Source organism: Phocoena phocoena, chromosome X, assembly GCF_963924675.1.
Source record: "Phocoena phocoena chromosome X, mPhoPho1.1, whole genome shotgun sequence".
In the NCBI taxonomy this organism is placed as follows: Eukaryota; Metazoa; Chordata; class Mammalia; order Artiodactyla; family Phocoenidae; genus Phocoena; species Phocoena phocoena.
Window position 1 is genome coordinate 129,854,180 of NC_089240.1, and position 20,761 is coordinate 129,874,940.

A 20,761-nucleotide genomic window follows, 5' to 3' on the forward strand; every position below is an offset into this window, starting at 1 on the left:
TGTTTTCATATGCTTATTTGCCATACTTTTGTCCTCTGGTGAAGTGTCTGTTCAGATCTTTCTACCCTTTTAAAAACTGGGTTATTTGTTTTCTTATTGTTACGTTTTAAGAGGTTTTTCTAAAATCCGCATACAAACCTTTTCTCAAGCATGTGGTTTGCAAATATTTTCTCCACGTCTGTGTGGCTTTCCTTTTCATTCTTTTAACAGTGTCTTTCACAGAGAAAATGTTTTGAATTTTGATAGAGTCCAATTACCATTTTTTTCCTTTATGGATTAAGCTTTTGAAGTTGCATCTAAGAACTCTTTGCTTAATCCAAGGTAACAAACATTTTCTCATACGAGTTTTATAGTTTTGCATTTTACATTTAGGCTTATGATCAACTTTGAGCTATTTTTTACACAAAGTATGAGGCAGGTGTGAACATTTTGTTTTGTTTTGCTCTTTTGCATAGGGATGTCCAACTGTTCTAACACCACCTGTTGAAAAAAACAGTCCTTTCTCCATTGAATTGACTTTGCACTTTTGTCAAAAATCAGTTTACCATATCTGTGTGGGTCTATTTCTGGGCTCTCAATTTTGTTCCACTGTTCTATGTATCTATCCTTTTGACAACACCACACTGCCTTGATTGTAGTTGATCCTTGAACAACACAGGTTTGAACTGTTTGGGTCCACTTATAAGCAGATTTTTTTCAATAGTAAATACTATAGTACTACCTGATTTGCAGTTAAATTCATCTGTGGATGTAAAACCACATATATGAAGGAACTACGTATATACAGAGGGCTGACTGTAAACTACACTCAGATTTTTGACTGCTCAAAAAGTTGGCACCCTAACCCCTGTGTTGTTTGTGTCAACTGTACTAAGGTTAACTTAAGCCCTTTGACTTAATTTTTTTCCAGAAGTGTATTGGCTATTCTGATATCTTTGTCTTTCCACATCCGTTATTTATTTATTTATTTATTTTAAATTTTTATTTATTTTTGGCTGCGTTGGGTCTTCGTTACTGCATGCGGGCTTTCTCTAGTTGTGGTGAGGGGGGCTACTCTTCGTTGCAGTGCATGGGCTTCTCACTGCGGTGGCTTCTTTTGTTGTGGAGCACAGGTTCTAGGTGCACGGGCTCAGTAGTTGTGAGCACGGGCTTAGTTGCTCCACAGTGTGTGGGATCTTCCTGGACAAGGGCTCGAACCTGTGTCCTCTGCATTGGCAGGCAGATTCTTACCCACTGCGCTACCAGGGAAGCCCCCTCCACATACATTTTAGAATCAGTTTGTCAATATCTATAAAAAAGTCTGCTGGGATTTTTTGAGTGGGATTGCACTGAATCTATAGATCATACTGAGAATTCACATCTTAAAAATATTGGGTCTTCTAACCTATGAGCATGGAATGTCTTTCCAATTATTTATGTTCTTTCATTTTTTTAATCAGTGTTTTGCAGTTGTCTGCACACAGATTGTGCGTGTGTGTGTGTGTATTTATTGCCATACATCCCCCTCCAACCACTGCTTTCGTTGTTTACCACAAATTTTGATAAGTTGTATATTCATTTTCATTTAGTTCAAAATATTTTTAACTTTCCTTGAGACTTATTTTACTTATACATTTTTTGGTAGTGTATAGCTTAATTTCCAAATATTTGGGACTTTTCTGTTATAGACTTCTAGTTTTTTCTGTTATGGTCAATGTACATACTCTATATGTTTTTAGAGTCTTTAAAATTTTTGAGCTTTGTTTTATGGCCCAGAACGTGGTCTACCTTGATGAATGTCTCATTTAAACTTCAGAACAATGTGTACTTTACTGTTGTTGGATGGATTGTTCTATAAGTATCAATTGGGTCAAACTGGTTGATGGTGCCTGCTTAATCTATCGATTACTGAGAGAGGTATTAAAACCAACTGAAATTGTGGATTTGTTTACTTCTACTTTTATCTCTGCCAGTTTTTGCTTCATGCATTTTGATGGTTTATCGTTAAGTGCTACATTTTTAGGATAGTTACAGGTTCTCTTGGAGAACTGAACCCTTTATTACTATGTTATGTGCCTCTTTATCCATGATAATCTTCCATGTTCTGAAGACTGCTTTGTCTGAAATTAACATAGTTACTGTTGTTTTGATTAGCATTTCATGGTGTTTCTATTTCCATCCCTTAACTTTAAATTAAAAAAATTAAATAGACTATTTTTTAGAGCAGTTTTAGGTTCACAGCAAAACTGAGACAAAGGTACAGACAGCTCCATATATCCCTTGTCCCCACATCATCCATTAAGTTTTATCCTGAGTCTTTATATTTAAAGTTCGTTTCTTGTAGATAACATATAGTAGAATTTTTTTTTGATCCATTTTGACAATCTTTGTATTTTGACTGGTGTGGTTAGGCAATTTATATTTGAAGAGATTATTGATGTAGCTGACTCTAAATCTACCTTCTTGCTGTTTTCTATTTGTTGTATTTACTCCTTGTTTCTTTTTTCCTCTTTTTCTACCTTCTCTGATTTTCCTTGGGTATTTTTTTTTTTTTTTTTTTTTTTGCGGTATGAGGGCCTCTCACTGTTGTGGCCTCTCCCATTGCAGAGCACAGGCTCCGGACGCGCAGGCCCAGCGGCCATGGCTCACGGGCCCAGCCGCTCCGTGGCACGTGGGATCTTCCCGGACCGGGGCACGAACCCGTGTCCCCTGCATCGGCAGGCAGACTCTCAACCACTGTGCCACCAGGGAAGCCCTTCCTTGGGTACTTTTTATGATTCCATTTTATCTCATTTCTTAACTTATTATTCATACTATTTTTTAAAACTTTTTAGTAGTTTTCCTAATGTTTACAATGTACATTTTAAATAATCTAAGTCCACCTTTAGATAACTCTAAAAGTATCATCCAAAGTGGCTATACTATTTTGCATGCCAATAGCAATGAAAAAGAGCTCTGATTCCTATTCATCCTTGGTAGAACTTGGTATTGTCAGTTCTTTTGATTTACCTTATAATAGAATATTCCTAATTTCTCCCTCCTATCCTCTGTCACATTGTTGTCATTTGTTTCACTTTTATATGTGCTATGAACAACAAATACACTGCCATTACTATTTAAATAATTAAAATTTAGTGCAATTAAGGAGAAAAGTTTATATTTTATCTTCATTCATTTCGAACACTCTTCATTTTTTAATGTAGATCCAAGTTTGTGACCTATATCATTTTTCTTCTGCCAGAAGAAATTCCTTTACAATATTTTGAGAAGTTATATGAGAAAGTCTATTTCTCTCTCACTTTTGAAGCATTGCTGGATATAGAATCCCAGGTTGGCAGTTTTTTCTCCTTTTAATACTTTAAAATTATCATGCCATTGTGTTCTTGCTTGCATAGTTTCTCATGAGAACTCTGCTGTAATTCTTCTGTTTCTGTGTAAGTGAAGTGTTTTTCTCCCCTCTGACTGCCTTCAAGATTTGCTCTTTGTTTTTGCTCTTTTGCCTAAGTGTGGGCTTTTGTGTGGGCGTTTAAAAATGGATACTAAGCTTCTCTAAGCTTCTTGGATATGTGGTTTGGTGTCTGTCACTTATTGTGGAAAGCTTTCAAAAATTATTTCTTCAAATATTTCTTCTGCTTAGTTCGTTCTTTCTTTTCTTTCTGGTATTCCATTCATGTATATGTTACAACTTTTGATATTGTTCAACACTTCCTGAATACTCTTTTTTTGTTTGTTTGTTTCCACTCTCATTTTCTCTGTGCATTTCAGTCTGGGTAATTTTTATTGACCTATCTTTATATTCACTGATTCTATCCCTTGTTGTATCTTACGAGCCCATCAAAGTCATTCCTCATTTCTGTTACTGTGCTTTGGATTTCCTTTTGATTCTTTCTTATATTTTCCATCACCCTGCTGACATTATCTATCTGGTCTTTCATTTTGTCTACCTTTTCCATTAGAATCCTTAAGATATTAACCATAGTTATTTTAAATTTCCTGACTGGAAATTTCAACACCTGTGTCATATGTGAGTCTAGTTCTGATGGTGTTTTGTCTCTTCAACTTGTGTTATTTCTTGCCTTTTAGCATGTTTTGTAATTTTGTTCTTGTAGTTGACAGCCAGACATGTATAGAGCAGTAGATACTGAGGTAAATAGGAATTTATGGGTGACTATATCAATCTGGCCAAGAGTTGGGCTATGTTTGACATTTACTGTCTCTATGGGTACGAGAGGCTTTAAATTTCTCTAGTAATCTTGTTTTTATCCCCCCTTTTGGTCTTGGCCCTTCTCTTTGTGCTTCACCTCAGAGACAGTCTGTCTTTTGCAGCTGTAATCCACTGCTATTTTAACTGGAGGCTTATTAGTTGGTTGTAGTGGGGGGGGAGGGGAATTCTCTAATCTTTGAATTAAGTCTAAGGAGTGCATAGTGGGCCTATGTTTTGGGAGTGTGGCCTTCATGGTTGTTTTTGTCCCTTTCCAGGGTGTTGTGAATTGAACTGCACTCCCCAAAAAGATATGTTGAAGTCTTAACTTCTAGTACATGTGAATGAGACGTTATTTGGAAATAGGGTCTTGGAAGATAATCAAGATAAGATGAGGTCATACTGGATTAGCATGGGCCCTAAATCCAACAAATGGTCCCCTTATAAGGAGAGAGAAATTTGAAGTCACAGAAGAGACACAGGGAAGATGATGGAGGCAGAGAGTGTAGTGATGTTGCCAAGTAACACCAAGGATTGTTGGCAACCACCAGAACCCAGAAGAGGGAAGGAAGAGTTCTCTCCTAGAGTCTTCAGAGAGGACATGGCCCTGCCAACATCTTGATTTCAGACTTCCTGCTTCTAGAACTGTGAAAGAATAAATTTCTGTTGTTTGTGCCAATTAGTTTATGGTAATTGTCACAGCAGTGCTAGGAAACTAATACACAGGGGTAAAGCTTTTTTCCCCTATGCCACCCAATACTTTCCCTGGCTATAGAATTTCCAGTCTATGTCTCTGAAACTCTCTCCCTTGTATACTGAGGCTTTTTTTCTTCTTTCTTTATTTTTTCTTAGATGAGACAGGGAGATAGAGTGGGGCTGGGGCATAGCAGACCTCCCTTTCCCTAGCTGGGATGAGATTTTCCTATTACCCTATATTAGTTTTGTCTTTCTTGCAACCTGTAAAATAATCCTGGAAATAAATGGTTAGAAGTCTTCGCAACTCCACAGAAAGTACTTTCAGTCCACATGAAAAGTATCTGTCATTGCAGAACAATGTAAATATACTTTGCACTACTGAAGTGTACACTTAAAATGGTTACGATATTAAATTTTGGTTTTTCTGTCACAATTAAAAATAAAGTATCTGCCTCTACACATCTTACCAAAATGATCTTCGTGTTGCTGCCAAACACAATTCAGAGACTTGGAGGCTGTATGGTGCCAATGGATGGCTAATGGAAATAAGCTTTTGAAGTTGGGCTGTTGAAGGGCCCAACATGTGACTCGTCCCCTCAGCAGGTCCTGGAGCCTGCTTTGTAGATGGGACAACCTGCAGCACCACATCCTAGAAAATTTGACAATGAGAGTGTTAGTAACAATATAAAACAATGTTTATAAGGCTGTAGGATACTACATATCTAGCTATGTAAAAGAACAGATTTTATTATCTCAACCACAGCATTAAAGGAGAAATTCTGAACAGCTAAGGATAAGTGGTTGATAACCATTACTTCTATCTTCTCACCAGCCACTCATATTATGCATTGCGATCTTGCTTCCACCCCACTATCTAACTGAAGTGGTTCTTTAGAAAATCACTAATTTTAACCTTTCAACCACATATGGAAGGATTGCTTTTTAGGGCTTATCATTCTGGGACTCTCCACTGTGACACTGTTAATCACCCTCATCCTGACTCCTTGAAACTTCCTTTTCCACTGATTATGTGTGATTGTGGGCAAGTTTCTTAAACTCTCAGTGTCTCTGTTTCCTGTTTTGTAAAACGAGGATGACAATAATACTTATCCCATGGGTTTAGTGTGAGGACTAAAGTACTTAGAACTTTGCTGTCACATAGTAAGTCCTACATATGTCCTATATATGATATGCTATCATTCCAATCATCATTATTATTGTGGTTATTATTAGGGATAAACTATATCTATTGGCAAAAGTACCTTGATAAACTTGCTTGGAGTTGGTGACACCCTAAGTGTCATGTTTTCAGAAATATTAATAAAATAACTTCATTTGCATAAGATCTTAAAAGGAATTAATTCATCCTGTGGGAAAAGATGGAGAAACCCATGCCACTGCAGAAAAGCCGTATGGTGCTTGACATGAACCTTCTCAATAACCCCTTAAGGTCACTAAACCCGCTAAAAATGCTTATTTTGAGTGGATGTATACATGTTAAGTGTGTGGTGTAAGCTAATAAATGGACTGATTGGTTTCATACACAAAGGCCATAGCTAGAGACATAACAGAATTTGCTGATGAATTAGGGAGGGTTCTGAAATAGGTTAGGAAATTGAGAGTTAAAGTCTAAGACAGAGGCTGGCAAACTATGGCCCATGCCTATTTTCATATGGCCACATACAGGTTTTACATTTTAAAGGACTGTAAATAAAAACAATAACACTGGACCAAGACCATATGTGGCCTGCAAAGTCTACAATATTTGCTATCTGGCCCTTCAGAGAAAAAAATTTCCAACCCTTAGTCTTAATTGTTAACCAAATACTCTTCTCCATTTACAATGGCTTACTCCCCACAAAAAAAAACATTCTTAAGCAAGTGTATTCATTCATTTCTTCATTATTTCACTTGACAAATATTACCAAGCATGTGTAAATAGGGTACTTTCTTAAGTACTAGGAATACAAATATAAATAATCAATCCCAGCCACCATTCAAGAATCTCATAATCATCTAGTATGGAAGAAAGACAACTACTACTATCTATAGTAGTTTTAAACACAGAGTACAGTGAAAAAGTGCAAAGGAGAAAGTGGTTAACTATGCCTAGGAGAACCGGGAGGACTCCATATGATCAGTGTTCTTTGTAGAAGTGCTTCATTGTTTCCTATTTACTTATAAAATAAAAATTGGTCATTGTAGAAGATGCTGGAGTAGAAAGACCCTGAACTCATCTCCTCCCAGGGGCACACCAAAATTACGACTATTTACAGAGCAGCTATCTCTGTAATATGAGAATGACCTAAACACTTGCTGAAAAGACATTCCACAACTAAAGATATAAAGGAGAAACCACAATGAGATGGGTAGGAAAAGTTGAGATGCAGTATAGTCAAGACCCATACCCCTGGGTGGATGACCCACAAGTGGGAGGATAATTACAATTGCACAGGTTCTACCCAAGGAGTGAGGGGTCTGAGCCCCCACATCAGGCTCCCTATCCTGGTGGTCCTGCACCAGGAAGACAAGTCCCCAGAACGCTTGGCTTTGAAGGCAAGTGGGGCTTACTTTTGGGAGAGTCAAAAGGCTGTAGGAAATAGAGACTCCATCATTAAAGGGCACACACAAAATCTCACACACTCCAGGACCCAGGGCAGAGGCAGTAATTTCAAAGGAGCCTGGGTCAGACCCACCTGCTGAACTTGGAGAGAGCTTCCTGGAGAGGCAGAAGGCCACTGCAGCTCACCCTGGGGACACAGACACTGGTGGCAGCCATTTGGGGAGCTCATTCTACCATGAGGACACTGGTTCTGGCAAGGAACATTGTGGAATCCTCCCTCTAGATTATTAGCACCAGGACCTGGACCCACCCCCAGCCTGTTAGCACTAGTACTAGACTCCAGGTCCTGACTCTGCCCACCAGTGAGGCAACACTAAGCCCAAGATCACCAGGGCCACAACCCCACTAACCAACAGGCTAACACCAGCTCCAGGACCTCCCTGGGCCACAATCCTGCCTATCAGGAGGCTGACACCAGCTTTAAGACACCGTGGGCCCCTCAGCTAGCTGCCCCAGGATCCAGACCCACTCAACAGTGGGCTGACACCAGCTTTGTAATATCAGATGCCACAGTCAGCCATGTCGGGAACTGGCCCCATGCACTGGCAGGCTGATGCTTGATCTGGGACAACTGGCCCTGCAACAAGCCACACTGACTGGGCTCTGCCCACCTGTGGGCCAGCACTAGCCCTGGGATTTCCTGGGGCTCTGCAGCCAGGCCTCTTGAGACCCAGCCCCAATCTAGAGTGGCCAGCAGCCTCTGTACAAGGCAGAGCCTGATAATCAGCCAGACAGGGCCTGCCATACCTACCAGACCACTCATAGTAGCCAGCCCCCCACAACAGAAGGGCCCACACAGCCCACACAGGGGGCACCCCCAGGGCATATAACTCTGGTGACCAGAGGGGAGTGCACTGCTCGGACACATAGGATGCCTCATAAAAAAAGCCACTTCTCCGAAGTTGGGAAATGTAACAACCTACCAGATACATAGAAATAAAAATAGCAAATTAGGCAAAATGAGGCAATAGAGGAATATGTTCCAAGTGAAGGAACAAGATAAAATCCCAGAGGAAGAACTAAGTGGAAATAAGCAATCTACCCAATAAAGCGTTCAGGTCATGATCATAAAGATGCTCAAAGAACTTGGGAGAAAACTGGACAAACACAGTGAGAACTTTAACAAAGAGTTAGACAATATAAAGAGGAACCAAGCAAAGCTGAAGAATGCAATAACTGATATTAAAAAGCATACTAGAAGGAATTGACAATAGATTACATGATACAGAGGATCAGATCAGCTAACTGGAAGACAGAGTAGTGGAAATTACTTAAGCTGAAAAAAGAAAAAAGAATTTAAAAAAATGAAGACAGTTTAAGAGACCTCTGGAATAACATCAAGTGTACTAACATTTGCATTACAGGGGTCCCAAAAGGAGAAGAGAGAAAGGGGCAGAAAACATATTGGAAGACATAATAGCTTAAAAGTTCCCTAACCTGGGAAAGGAAACAGACATCCATGTCCAGGAAGCACAGAGAGTCACAAACAGGATCAACCCAAAGAGGAACACACCAAGACACACTGTAATTAAAATAGCAAAAATTAAAGATAAAGTGGGAATATTAAGAGCAGCAAGGGTAAAGCAAAAAGTTACATACAAGGGAATTCCCATAAAGTTATCAACTGACTTTTCAGCAGAAACTCTGCAGGCTAGAAGGAAGTGGCACAATATATTTACAGTGATGAGAGGGAAAAAACCTCAACAAGGAATACTCTACGCATCAAGGCTCTCATTCAGTTTTGATGGAGAGATCAAGTTTTACAGACAAGCAAAAGCTAAGAGGGTTCAGCACCATCAAAACAGCTTTACAAGAAATGTTAAAGGTACTTCTCTAAGTGGAAAAGAAAAGGCCGCCACCAGAAATATGAAAATTATGAAAGGAAAAATCTCATTGGTAAAGGCAAATATATACAGTCATGGTAGAAAAATTAACCACTTATTAAGCTAGTAGGAAGGTTAAAAGACTAGAGTAGTAAAATCATCTATAACCACAATGGGTAGTTAAGGGATACATAAAACAGAAAGATGCAAAATAAGATGTCAAATAGTAAACATTGGGGGAGGAGGGTAAAAATGCAGGGTTGTTAAAATGCATTCAAACTAAAGAGATCAGTAACTTACAATAATTACATATATATATATATAAAATTTGCTATATATAAATCCCATGGTAAATACACATCAAAAAACTATAATATATACACACACACACAGAGAAGAGAAAGGAATCCAAATATAATGCTAAAGATAGTCATCAAATCACAAGGGGAGAGAGCAAAAGAAGAAAGGAACAACAATTAAAAAAACTACAAAGACAATCCCAAAACAATTGACAAAATAGCAATAAGTACATACCTAACAATAATTAAGTATTTATTTATGTATTTATTTATTTTTATTTTTTGGCCACACAGCATGTGGGATCTTAGTTCCCTGACCAGGGATTGAACCCACACCCCCTGCATTGGAAGCACAGAGTCTTAATCACTGGAGCACCAGGGAAGTCCCAACAATAATTACTTTAAAGGTAAATGAACTAAATGTTCCAATCAAAAGACAGAGTGGCTGGATAGATACAAAAACAAGACCCCTATTTATGCTGCTTACAAGATACTAACTTCAGATCTAAAGACACAGACAGACTGAAAGTAAAGGGATGGAAAAAAGGTATTTCGTGTAAACAGAAATGAGAAGAAAGCTGGGGTAGTGACTTTTATATCAGATAAAATAGACTTTAAAATAAAGACTGTAACAAGAGATAAAGATGGACATTACATAATGATAAAGGGATCGATCCAACAAAAAGATATAACAATTTAAAATATAAATGCACCCAACATAGGAGCACCTAAATACATAAAGCAATATTAACAAACATAAAGGGAGAAACTGACAGTAACACTATAATAGTAGGGGACTTTAACACCCTACTTACAGCAATAGACAGATCATCCAGACAGATAATCAGTAAGAAACACTGGCCTTAAATGACGCATTAGACTAGATGGCCTTAATAGTATATATAGAACATTTCATCTAAAAGCCCCAGAATACACATTCTTTTCAAGTAACATGGAATATTCTCCAGGATAGATCACATGCTAAGCCACAGAATAAATCTCAGTAAATTTAAGAAGATTGAAATCACATTGAGCATCTTTTGCAAACACAATGCTATGAGACTAGCAATCAACTACAAGAAACAAAACTGTAAAAAACACAAACACATGGAGAACAAATAACATTGTAGTAAACAACCAAGGGTCACTGAAGAAATCAAAGAGGACATCAAAAAATATGAATATGAAAATGAAAATACAGTGGTCCAAAATCTATGGGATACAGGAAAAACATTTCTAAGAGGGATGTTTATAGTGATTCAAACCTACCTCAGGAAACAGGAAAAATCTCAGACAACCTAATCTTACATGTAATGGAACAAGAAAAAGGAGAGCAAACAAAACCCAAAGTTGGTAGAAAAGAAATCATAAAGATCAGAAAAGGAATGAAATAGACTAAACTACAATAGAAAAGATCAATGAAACTAGGAACTGGTTCTTAAAAAGATAAACAAAATTGATAAACCTTTAGCCAGACTCATCAAGGAGAAAAGAAGGCCCAAATAAGTAAAATCAGTAATAAAACACAAGTTAGAACCAACACCAGAGAAACAGAAAGGATCATAAGAGATTACCACACAAAGTTATACACCAATAAAATGGACAACAGAGAAGAAATGGAAAAATTCCTAGAAATGTACAATATCTGAAGACTGAATCAGGAAGAAACAGAAAATATGAACAGACCAATGACCAGTAATGACATTAAATCAGGAGTGAAAACAACTCCCAACAAACAAAGGTCTAGGATCAGATACCTTCACAGGTAAATTCAACCAAACATTTAGAGAAGAGTTAACACCTATCCTTCTCAAGTTATTCCCCAAAACTGCAGAGGAAGGAACAGCTTCCAAACTCATTCTACCAGGCCAGCATCACCCTGATACCAAACCAAAGTTATCAAAAAAAAGAGAAAATTACAGGCCAATATCACTGATGAACATATATGCAAATTCCTCAACAAAATATTAGCAAACCAAATTCAAAAATACATTAAAAGGATCATACACCATGACCAAATGGGATTCATTCCAGGGATACAAAGATGGTTCAATATCCACAAATTAATCAGTGTGATACACCACATTAACAAATTGAAGAGAAAAAAAAATCATATGATCATTTCAGTAGATGAAGAAAAAGCTTTTGACAAAATTCAACATCCATTTATGATAAAAACTCTCAACAAAGTGGGTACAGAGGGAACATACCTCAACATAATAAAGGCCATATATGACAAGCCCACAGCTAACATCACACTCAATGGTGAAAAGCTGAAACCATTTCCTCTAAAATCAGGAATAAGACAAGGATGCCCACTCTCATCACTTCTACTCAATATAGTATTGGAAGTTCTAGCCAGACCACTCAGACAAGAAAATAAAATAATGGAATACAAATTGGAAAGAATGAAGTAAAACTGTCACTGTTTTCAGATGTCATGATATTATACATGAAGATCCTAAAGATGCCACCAAACAACTACTAGAACTCATCAATTAATTTGGTAAAGTTGCAGGATATGAAATTAATATAGAGAAATCTATTGCACCTCTATACACTAACAATGAACTATCAGAAAGAGAAATTAAGAAAGTAATCCCATTCACAATCACATCAAAAGGAATAAGATACCTAGGAATAAATGTAACCAAAATGTAAAAGACATGTACTCAGAAAACTATGAGAAACCAATGAAAGAAATTGAAGACAACACAAATAGATGGAAAGATATACTGTGTTCTTGGTTTGGAAGCATTAATATTGTTTAAATGACCATACTATCTAAGGCAATCTAGTGACTCAATGCAATCCCTATCAAAACATCAGTGGTATTTTTCATAGAACTAGAAAAAGTAATTATAAAATTTTATGGAAACACAAAAAAACCCAAATAGCCAAAACAATCTTGAGAAAGAAGAATAAAGCTAGAGGTATCATGCCCCCGATTTCAAACTATACTATAATACTATGGTAATCAAAACAGTATGGTACTGACACAAAAACAGACACATAGATCAATGCAACAGAATAGAGAACTCAGAAATAAACCCACACTTATATGGGCAAGTAATCTACAACAAAGTAGGCAAGAATATACAATGGGTAAAAGACAGCCTCTTCAATAAATGATGTTGGAAAACCTGGACAGCTACATGCAAAAGAATCAAAAGTGGACTACTTCTCACACCATTCACAAAAATAAATTCAAAATGGATTAAAGACTTAAATGTAAGACCTGAAACCAGAAAACTTCTAGAAGAAAACATAGGCAGTATGTGCTTTTACATTTGTCTTAGTAATAGTTTTTTGGATATGTCTCCCTAGGCAAGAGAAACAAAAGCAAAAATAAACAAATGGGATTACATCAAACTAAAAAGCTATTGTACAGCAAAGGAAGCTATCAGCAAAATGAAAAATTTGCCTTTTGAATGGGAAAAGATCTTTGTAAATGATATATCTGGTTAATATCCAAAATATAGAAATAATTCATAAATTCAACATTAAAAAAAGCAAATAACCCAATTAAAAATGGGCAGAGGGCTTCCCTGGTGGCGCAGTGGTTGAGAGTCCACCTGCCAATGCAGGGGACATGGGTTTGTGCCCCGGTCCAGGAAGATCACACATGCTGCGGAGTGGCTGGGCCTGTGAGCCATGGCCGCTGAGCCTGCACGTCCGGAGCCTGTGCTCTGCAATGGGAGAGGCCACAACAGTGAGAGGCCCGCATACCACAAAACAAAAACAAAACAAAAAAAAAATGGGCAGAGGACCTGAACAGACATTTTCCCAAAGAAGACATACAGATGACCAACAGGCACATGAAAAGATGCTCAATATCACTAATCATCAAGAAAATGCAAATCAAAACCACAATGAAATACTACTTCACACCTGTCAGTATGGCTATTATCAAAAAGCTAACAAATAACAAGTGTTGGTGAGGATGTGGAGAAAAAGGAACCCTCGTGCACTGTTGGTGGGAACGTAAATTGGTGCAGCCACTATAGAAAACAGTATGAAGTTTCCTCAAAAAATAAAAAACTGAACTACCATATGATCCAGCAATTCCACTCCTGAGTATTTATATGAAGAAAATGAAAACACTAAACTGAAAAGATATATGCACCCCTATGTTCATTGCAGCATTATTTACAGTAACCATGATATGGAAGCACCCTAGATCCCATCAATATATGAGTGGAAAAAGAAGATGTTACACCCCCCCACACACAGACAGACTGGAATATTAGTCAGCCATAAAAAAGAATGAAATCTTGCCATTTGTGAAAACATGGATAGACCTAGAGGGTATTATGCTAAGTAAAATACATAAGACAGAGAAAGACAAATTCTATATAATCTCACTTATATGTGGAATCTAAAAACCAAAAATAATTAACAAACATAATAAAACAGAAACAGAGTCATAGATACAGAAAACAAACAGGTGTTTGCCAGAAGGGAGAGCAGTGCGGGGAGGAAAGAAATAGATTAGGGAGATTAAGAGGTACAAATATCCAGTTGCAAAATAAATGAGCCACCAGTATGAAATGTACAGTGTGGGGAATATAGTTATAGCTATGTAATATCTTTGTATGGTGACAGATGGTAAGTAGAGTTATCCGGGTGATCATTTTAAAATGTATAGAAATATCAAATCACTATGCTGTGTAACAGGAACTAACACAGTGTTGTAGGTCAATTGTACTTCAAAAGCAAACACAAACAAACAAATAAATTCATAGAAAAAGAGATCAGACCAGAGGCGGGGAGTGGAGGGAGAGGGAATTGGATGAGCATGATCAAAAGGTACAAACTTCCAGTTATACGATAAATAAATACTAAGGATGTAATGTACAACATGATAAATATAATTAACACTATTGAATGTTATACACCAAAGGTGTTAAGAGAGTAAATCCTAAGAGTTCTCATCATAAGGAAAAAATTCTTTTTCCTTTTCTTTAATTTTGTATCTGTTGAGATGGTGGCTGTTCACTAAACTTATTGTGGTAATCATTTCATGATGTAAGACAAATCATCATGTTGTACACCTTAAACTTATATAGTGCTCTATGTCAAGTATATCTCAATAAAACTAGAAGAAAAAACCACTTCCTCACTGTAAAAAGAAAAAAAATAATCTAAACAACTGAGAAATATATAAAATAAAAAGTCAAAGCCTCCTTCCCTCATTATTTGCCATTCCCATTCCTTCAAGGAAACTCACCAACAATCAACAGTTCGGAGAACCAACCTCAAGATCACATACAGCTGAAATCTCCACAACTGCCACACATACATACAGAAATACATTTTTTTTTTGGTGAACATAGTTTTCAGATCACTTGGGTAAACGCCAAAGAGTGCTATTGATGTTTTACTTAACATTACTAGAATCTGAAACTGTCATCCAAAGTAGCTGTACTATTTTGCATTCCACCAGCAATGAATGAGAGCTCTCATTCTTCTGCATCCTTGCTAGAACTTGGTATTGTCAGTTTTTTGGATTTAGCCATTAATAGATTTAGCAACTAATAGGTGTGCAGTAATATCTCATTGTTGTTTTAATTTGCATCTCCCTAATTATGAATGATGTTGTGCATATTTTCATATTCTTAATTGCCACCTATATATCTTCCTTGGTCAAGTGTCTGTTCAAAGATCTTTTACCCACTGTACATTTTTTTAAGCAAGTTTTTTATAGAGCAGGTTTAGGTTCACAGCAAAATTGAGGGAAAGATATAGAGATTTCTCATACACCTCCTGCCCCAACACATGCATATTCCCCACCATTATCAATATCTCCCACCACAGAGTGATGCATTTGTTACAAGTGATGAACCTACATCAACACATCATTATCACCCAAAGTCCATAATTTATATTAGCTTTCACGCTGGGTGTTCTACATTCTATGGGTTTGGGCAAATGTATAATGACATGTGTCCTTTATAATAACACACAGAGTATTTTCATTGTCTTAAAAATCCTCTGTGCTCTGACTATTCACCCCTCCCCCACCATGAGTTTTGATATGCAATATTTTCATTTTTCAGCCAATTAACATATTTTCTCATTTCCATTGTGATTTTTAAAATTTGACCTACAGGTTATTTAAAAGTAAACATATTTTAGAGGGATTTTCTATTTTTATTATTGTTTTCTAACTTTATTTCATCGTGGCAAAATAACCCCTCAGTGCAACTGTAATTTGTTGCTGTATGGCCTAGCATATCATCTATTTTTCTGTGTGCAGAAAAGAATATATATTCTGTAGTTGTTACATAAGGTCATCTGTATATGTCTGTCAATTAGGTTGTTTGTTAATATTATTGTTCAACTCTTCTATATACTTATTGGTTTTATTTGTCTTATGATCTGTTAGTTATTGAGGGATATGTATTAATATCTCTGATTATGACTGAATTTATTTACTGGACATCTGTCAATTTTTGCTTTGTATATTTGGGCTGCATACAAATTAGAACAATAATTTTATCTTCTTGGTGGATGGCCTCTCTTATCATCACAAAATATGTCTTATGTCTAGTAAAGAAACCTGCCATAAAGTCTTGTTTTATATTATTATATCTAAATCAGGTTTCTTTGGGGGGGTAGTGTTTGTGGCGTATATTTATTCCACCCTTTTGTCTCTTATAAACAGCATATATGTAGTTAGATTTTGTTTTTTAACCTCATGATTTGTCATTTAATTAATGTGTGAAGTCAAATATTTGCTTTCTATTCGTCTTGCCTGTTTTGTTACCTTTCTCTCTTGCTTTGTTTTACACTGATTAGGTAATTTGTATCATTCCATTTCCTCCTTTGTTTACTTGTTAGTTATACATTCTTTTACTGTTTTTTTAAAAACAGTTATTCTAGGGATTATAACACATATCTTTGATTTTTTAAAATTATAATGCAAATTAAAGAATTTATATTAACTCTATCTTCCTTCTTCAACTGCTGTTATTTTAATTATACACACACACAAACACACACACATACATCCCACAGGGACATTCAGATCTACCCACATATTTAACCTCTCCATTGCATCCATTTTATATCTCCAAGCTTTCATTTGGGATCATTTTACTTCAGCTTAAAGATCCTAAATATTTCCTTTGGTGTTTGGTGGAAGGTTCCGTAAGTTGGGACCATCTAAAAGCATCTGTCTTACTTTCATTTTGAAGGCTATTTTCATTGGATATAGAATTTTTGATTGGCAGTTAGTTTCTCCAGCATTTTGAAGATATTGTTCCATTATGTTCACATTGTTTCTGTTGAGAAGTTAAAGCCAATCTAATTGCTACTCCTTGTAAGGTAATACATCTTTTTTCTCTAACTGCTTTTAAGATTGTTTCTTTTTCTTTATTTTTCATCAGTCTTTATTAAAATACATCTAGATGAGGTTTTCTTTATTCTGCTCTGAGTTATAGCACTTTTTAAATCTGTGACTTCATGCATGATTAGGTTATGTATATGGCACAACTGACATTAAGAAAGGGACATGATCTTTGGTTGGTCTGACCTAATCCAGCAATCCCTTAAAAGGGACAGGGATCTTTCTGGTGAAAGAGACTTGAAGCAGCAGAGGAATCTGCTGTCAAAGAGATTCTCTATTGGCTTTGAAGATGGAGAGGACTATGTGGCAGATATGCAGCAAGGAAACAGCAACCTCAGTCCTACAGCCACATGGAACTGAATTCAGCCAACAATCTGAATGAGGGTGGATGTGAATTCTTAGCCAAAGCCTCCAGAAAAGAATACAGCCTACCCAACACACCAATTTCAGCCTTTAATACACTGACCAGAGAACCCAGTAATGCCATGCCTGGTCTTCTGACATACAGAACTATGAGATAATAAATGGATGTTTGTTTAAGTACTAAGTTTGTGGTAACTTGGTATGCAGCAATAGCAAAATAACACAATACTTTGTTACTTTTGGAAAACTCTTAGTTATCATCTCTTCAAATATTGTTTCTGTACCATTCTCTCTCTCCTCTCCTAGGACTCCTATTACAAATATATCAGATATTTACATGTACTAGGTGCCAGGCATTGTTATAAGTGCCGACACACTGCATTATATCTCTATTTGCTACCATCCCAGTCCAGGCCCACCATTATTTCTCACTCAAAGACTGCAAAAGCCTCCCAACTGATCTATCCATACACACATTTGCCCTCCCTTCAAATCATTTTGCACACTGTAGGAATAGTGAATTAAAAATATATATTAGTATGTCATTCTTTTTGAATGGATCCCTAGGGCCTTCAGGGTAAAGTCCAATTTACTTATCATGTTATGTAATGCCTCCCATTACCTGATCCTGAGCTACCTCTCAGCCTCACTTCCTGTTATTTACCTCCTTGTACTTCATTGTTTATAGCTTCCCAGACCCACTATACTTTCCTAATTCTGAGAAACTCATGTTCATGCTTTTTGTTCCCTCAAACTGGAAGCCGTTCCTACTCTGTCTTTTATACATCTTTCAAGAATCAGTGGAGATATCATCTAAGAATTCTTCCTTAAAGTCACAGAATGAACTAGTAGCTTTCTTTTGTTCTCTCATTATAGTCTGTTTATGCCTCTGTTTTCCTTCTTAATATATTTTGTTGAAATTATATGTTTTTATGTCTTTCCCACCAGTAATACTTGGACACATCTCAATGTGAAGACCTCTGGGTCATTCATTTTTGTACCCTAACATCTAGCATGGTTCCTAGTACTTAGGAGAATTTCATAAATGTTTGTGGACATTGGATTGAATTACTTTTCTCCTAGCTTCATAACCTCTTTAAATCTGGTAAGATGTCTGCTCTAAATCTTCAGTCAAGTAAGTTATAAAAATATTGATGATGTCAAGCCAAAGGTAGGGTTTGCAACAGGCCATCTAAAACTCTTCCTTTGCTTATGGTCTGCTATCAGCACTCTTTTAGTATGGTAATTTAACTAATTAATACATAATTGTATTAATTATATAACCCATCAACATGGATTCATAATTCTTGTTCACAAGGGTGTCATAAAAGACTTGTTAAGGGCTTCCCTGGTGGCGCAGTGGTTGAGAGTCCGCCTGCCGATGCAGGGGACATGGGTTCGTGCCCCGGTCTGGGAGGATCCCACACGCCGCGGAGCAGCTGGGTCCGTGACACATGGCCGCTGAGCCTGTGTGTCCGGAGCCTGTGCTCCGCAACGGGAGAGGCCACAACAGTGAGAGGCCCACGTACCACAAAAAAAAAAAAAAAAAGACTTGTTAAAATCTTGCTGAAGTTTCATTCATTCATTCATTCAATGTACATGTTATATCTGTCTTATTTCCATAAACATCTCTAATAATCAGAAATAAAAATTAGATTTGTGTGGAACGTCTTTGTTTGTTGATAACACTGTGTAATTTTCTAAGTACTCACTTACTTGAAAATCTGTTCTAGAAGCTAACCCAGGACATATTTAGCTTATTGATTAGTAGACTGAAAACTCTTCTTCCCTTTCCTTTGTTAGAAGTGGTAATATACTTATATAAATCCAGTGTTAAAATACCTGTCCTTATTCTCCTTAATTCTTTTGATCATTGAGAACAGTTTAACAATATCAAGTTATAACTTATCCATCCCAGGACACATGTACTTTTTCTTTCTGAGAACGTAGTTAAAATTGTTCTTGTTGTCTTTGCAAATATGTATTTATACAAGCCTGAGGTAATTTGGGGGCTTATCCTTCCAAATACTAATCCTTTAGGCAAGTGCCACCTGTTATATTCATCCTTCTTTTCCATCTTTTATATATTATTCTTAAAAAAATAGCAACTATTAGGTCATTGTAAAACTTCCCTTGCAACCCCATAGCTTCCCTCATTTCTCCTTTAGTAGAATAATTTGCTGTTTCATAGTCAAAATGATGTTTTTGAGAGCTTCCCAACCTTTAGAGTCTAAAGCCATCTTAATGTAAATTAAAGTCCAACAAGTATCAATCATAATAATAGAAACTTTTGGAGAACAGCCATAGCTAGAAATTCTAGTCAGAATAAGCAATTACATAATAGGTCAATCTGAATCTTTTCATGGTTATTACTAAGGAAGAAGCATTACCCCCTAAAAGGCTTAAAGCCAAGAGTCCATTTAGCTCCTGTCAATTTTTCCTTCCAAATGTCTCTCAGATTTGTCCTTCTCTTTCCATTCCTATAGGTGCCTTCATCACCTCATACCTGGACTACTGCCATAGACTAGATGGTTTCCTTGCCTCCATTCCATCCATATTCCAATCCATTTTCCATACTATTGCCAGATTAATCTTCTTAAAACACTTTCATCATGTCACTCTCCTGCCTGAGACCTAGCTCAAATGTCACCTTTGTAAAATCTTCCTAACTCCCCTAGGAAGAGTTAGTAGCTGCCTACCCAGTGTTTTCACAGCTCTTTGTGCATACCCTTATTAGTGCACTTACAATATATATAAAAATTGCCTGTTTAATTATTTTTCTCTTCCCATTTGCTGAAAGCTCCTTGAGGGCAGACAGAAGGATTGAGTCATCTCTTTACAATGGCTTCACATAATTGGCCCCATCTATCTTGCCCACTGCCTCAGGGCCTTCACATATGTTGTTTCCTTTGCCTACCATATTCTCCCTCTCATTCGTCCTGCATAATTCATTTAACACATATTTATTCGGTGTCAACTATGTGCCAGGAACTATTTTAGGCACTTGGAATTTATCAGTGAACAAAACAGACAAAAATGTCTGCTTTCATGGAGCTTATCCTCTAGCGGAAGGAGGTAGACAAAGATAAACATAATAAATGAGTAAATTATATAGTATATTAGAAGGCAATAAAAGCTATATGGCAGGATAAAGGGATGTGCTGGAGGTAGTAGGACATTTAAACAGGGTGATCAGGGTAGACATTATTGAGCAAAATGACATTTGAACAAAAAGGGAATTATTCATGAAGATATCTGATGTAAAGTAGGCCAATACGAAAGCTCTAAGCTAAGATTATCTGTCATATCTGTGTCTGTGTTTAACTAGTGCAATAATATATTGGATTACATGAGTTAAAAGAATGCTCCTTTACATCAGGGCCTCAAAATTAAATGTCCACAGGGGCTAGGCAAGTAACATAAATA

General features: G+C 36.8%; 1 protein-coding gene across 1 annotated transcript in view; it reads right to left on the reverse strand.

Moving 5' to 3' along the window:
- The window catches only part of TMLHE (trimethyllysine hydroxylase, epsilon), a 65,143-nt gene that overhangs the window by 39,508 nt on the left and 4,874 nt on the right, over positions 1 to 20,761 (reverse strand). The window contains exon 2 of the mRNA XM_065901045.1: positions 5,344 to 5,525. Within this exon, the coding sequence (XP_065757117.1) occupies positions 5,344 to 5,524 (181 nt within the window). The 5' untranslated portion in view covers position 5,525. The remainder of the gene's footprint in view (positions 1 to 5,343; positions 5,526 to 20,761) is intronic.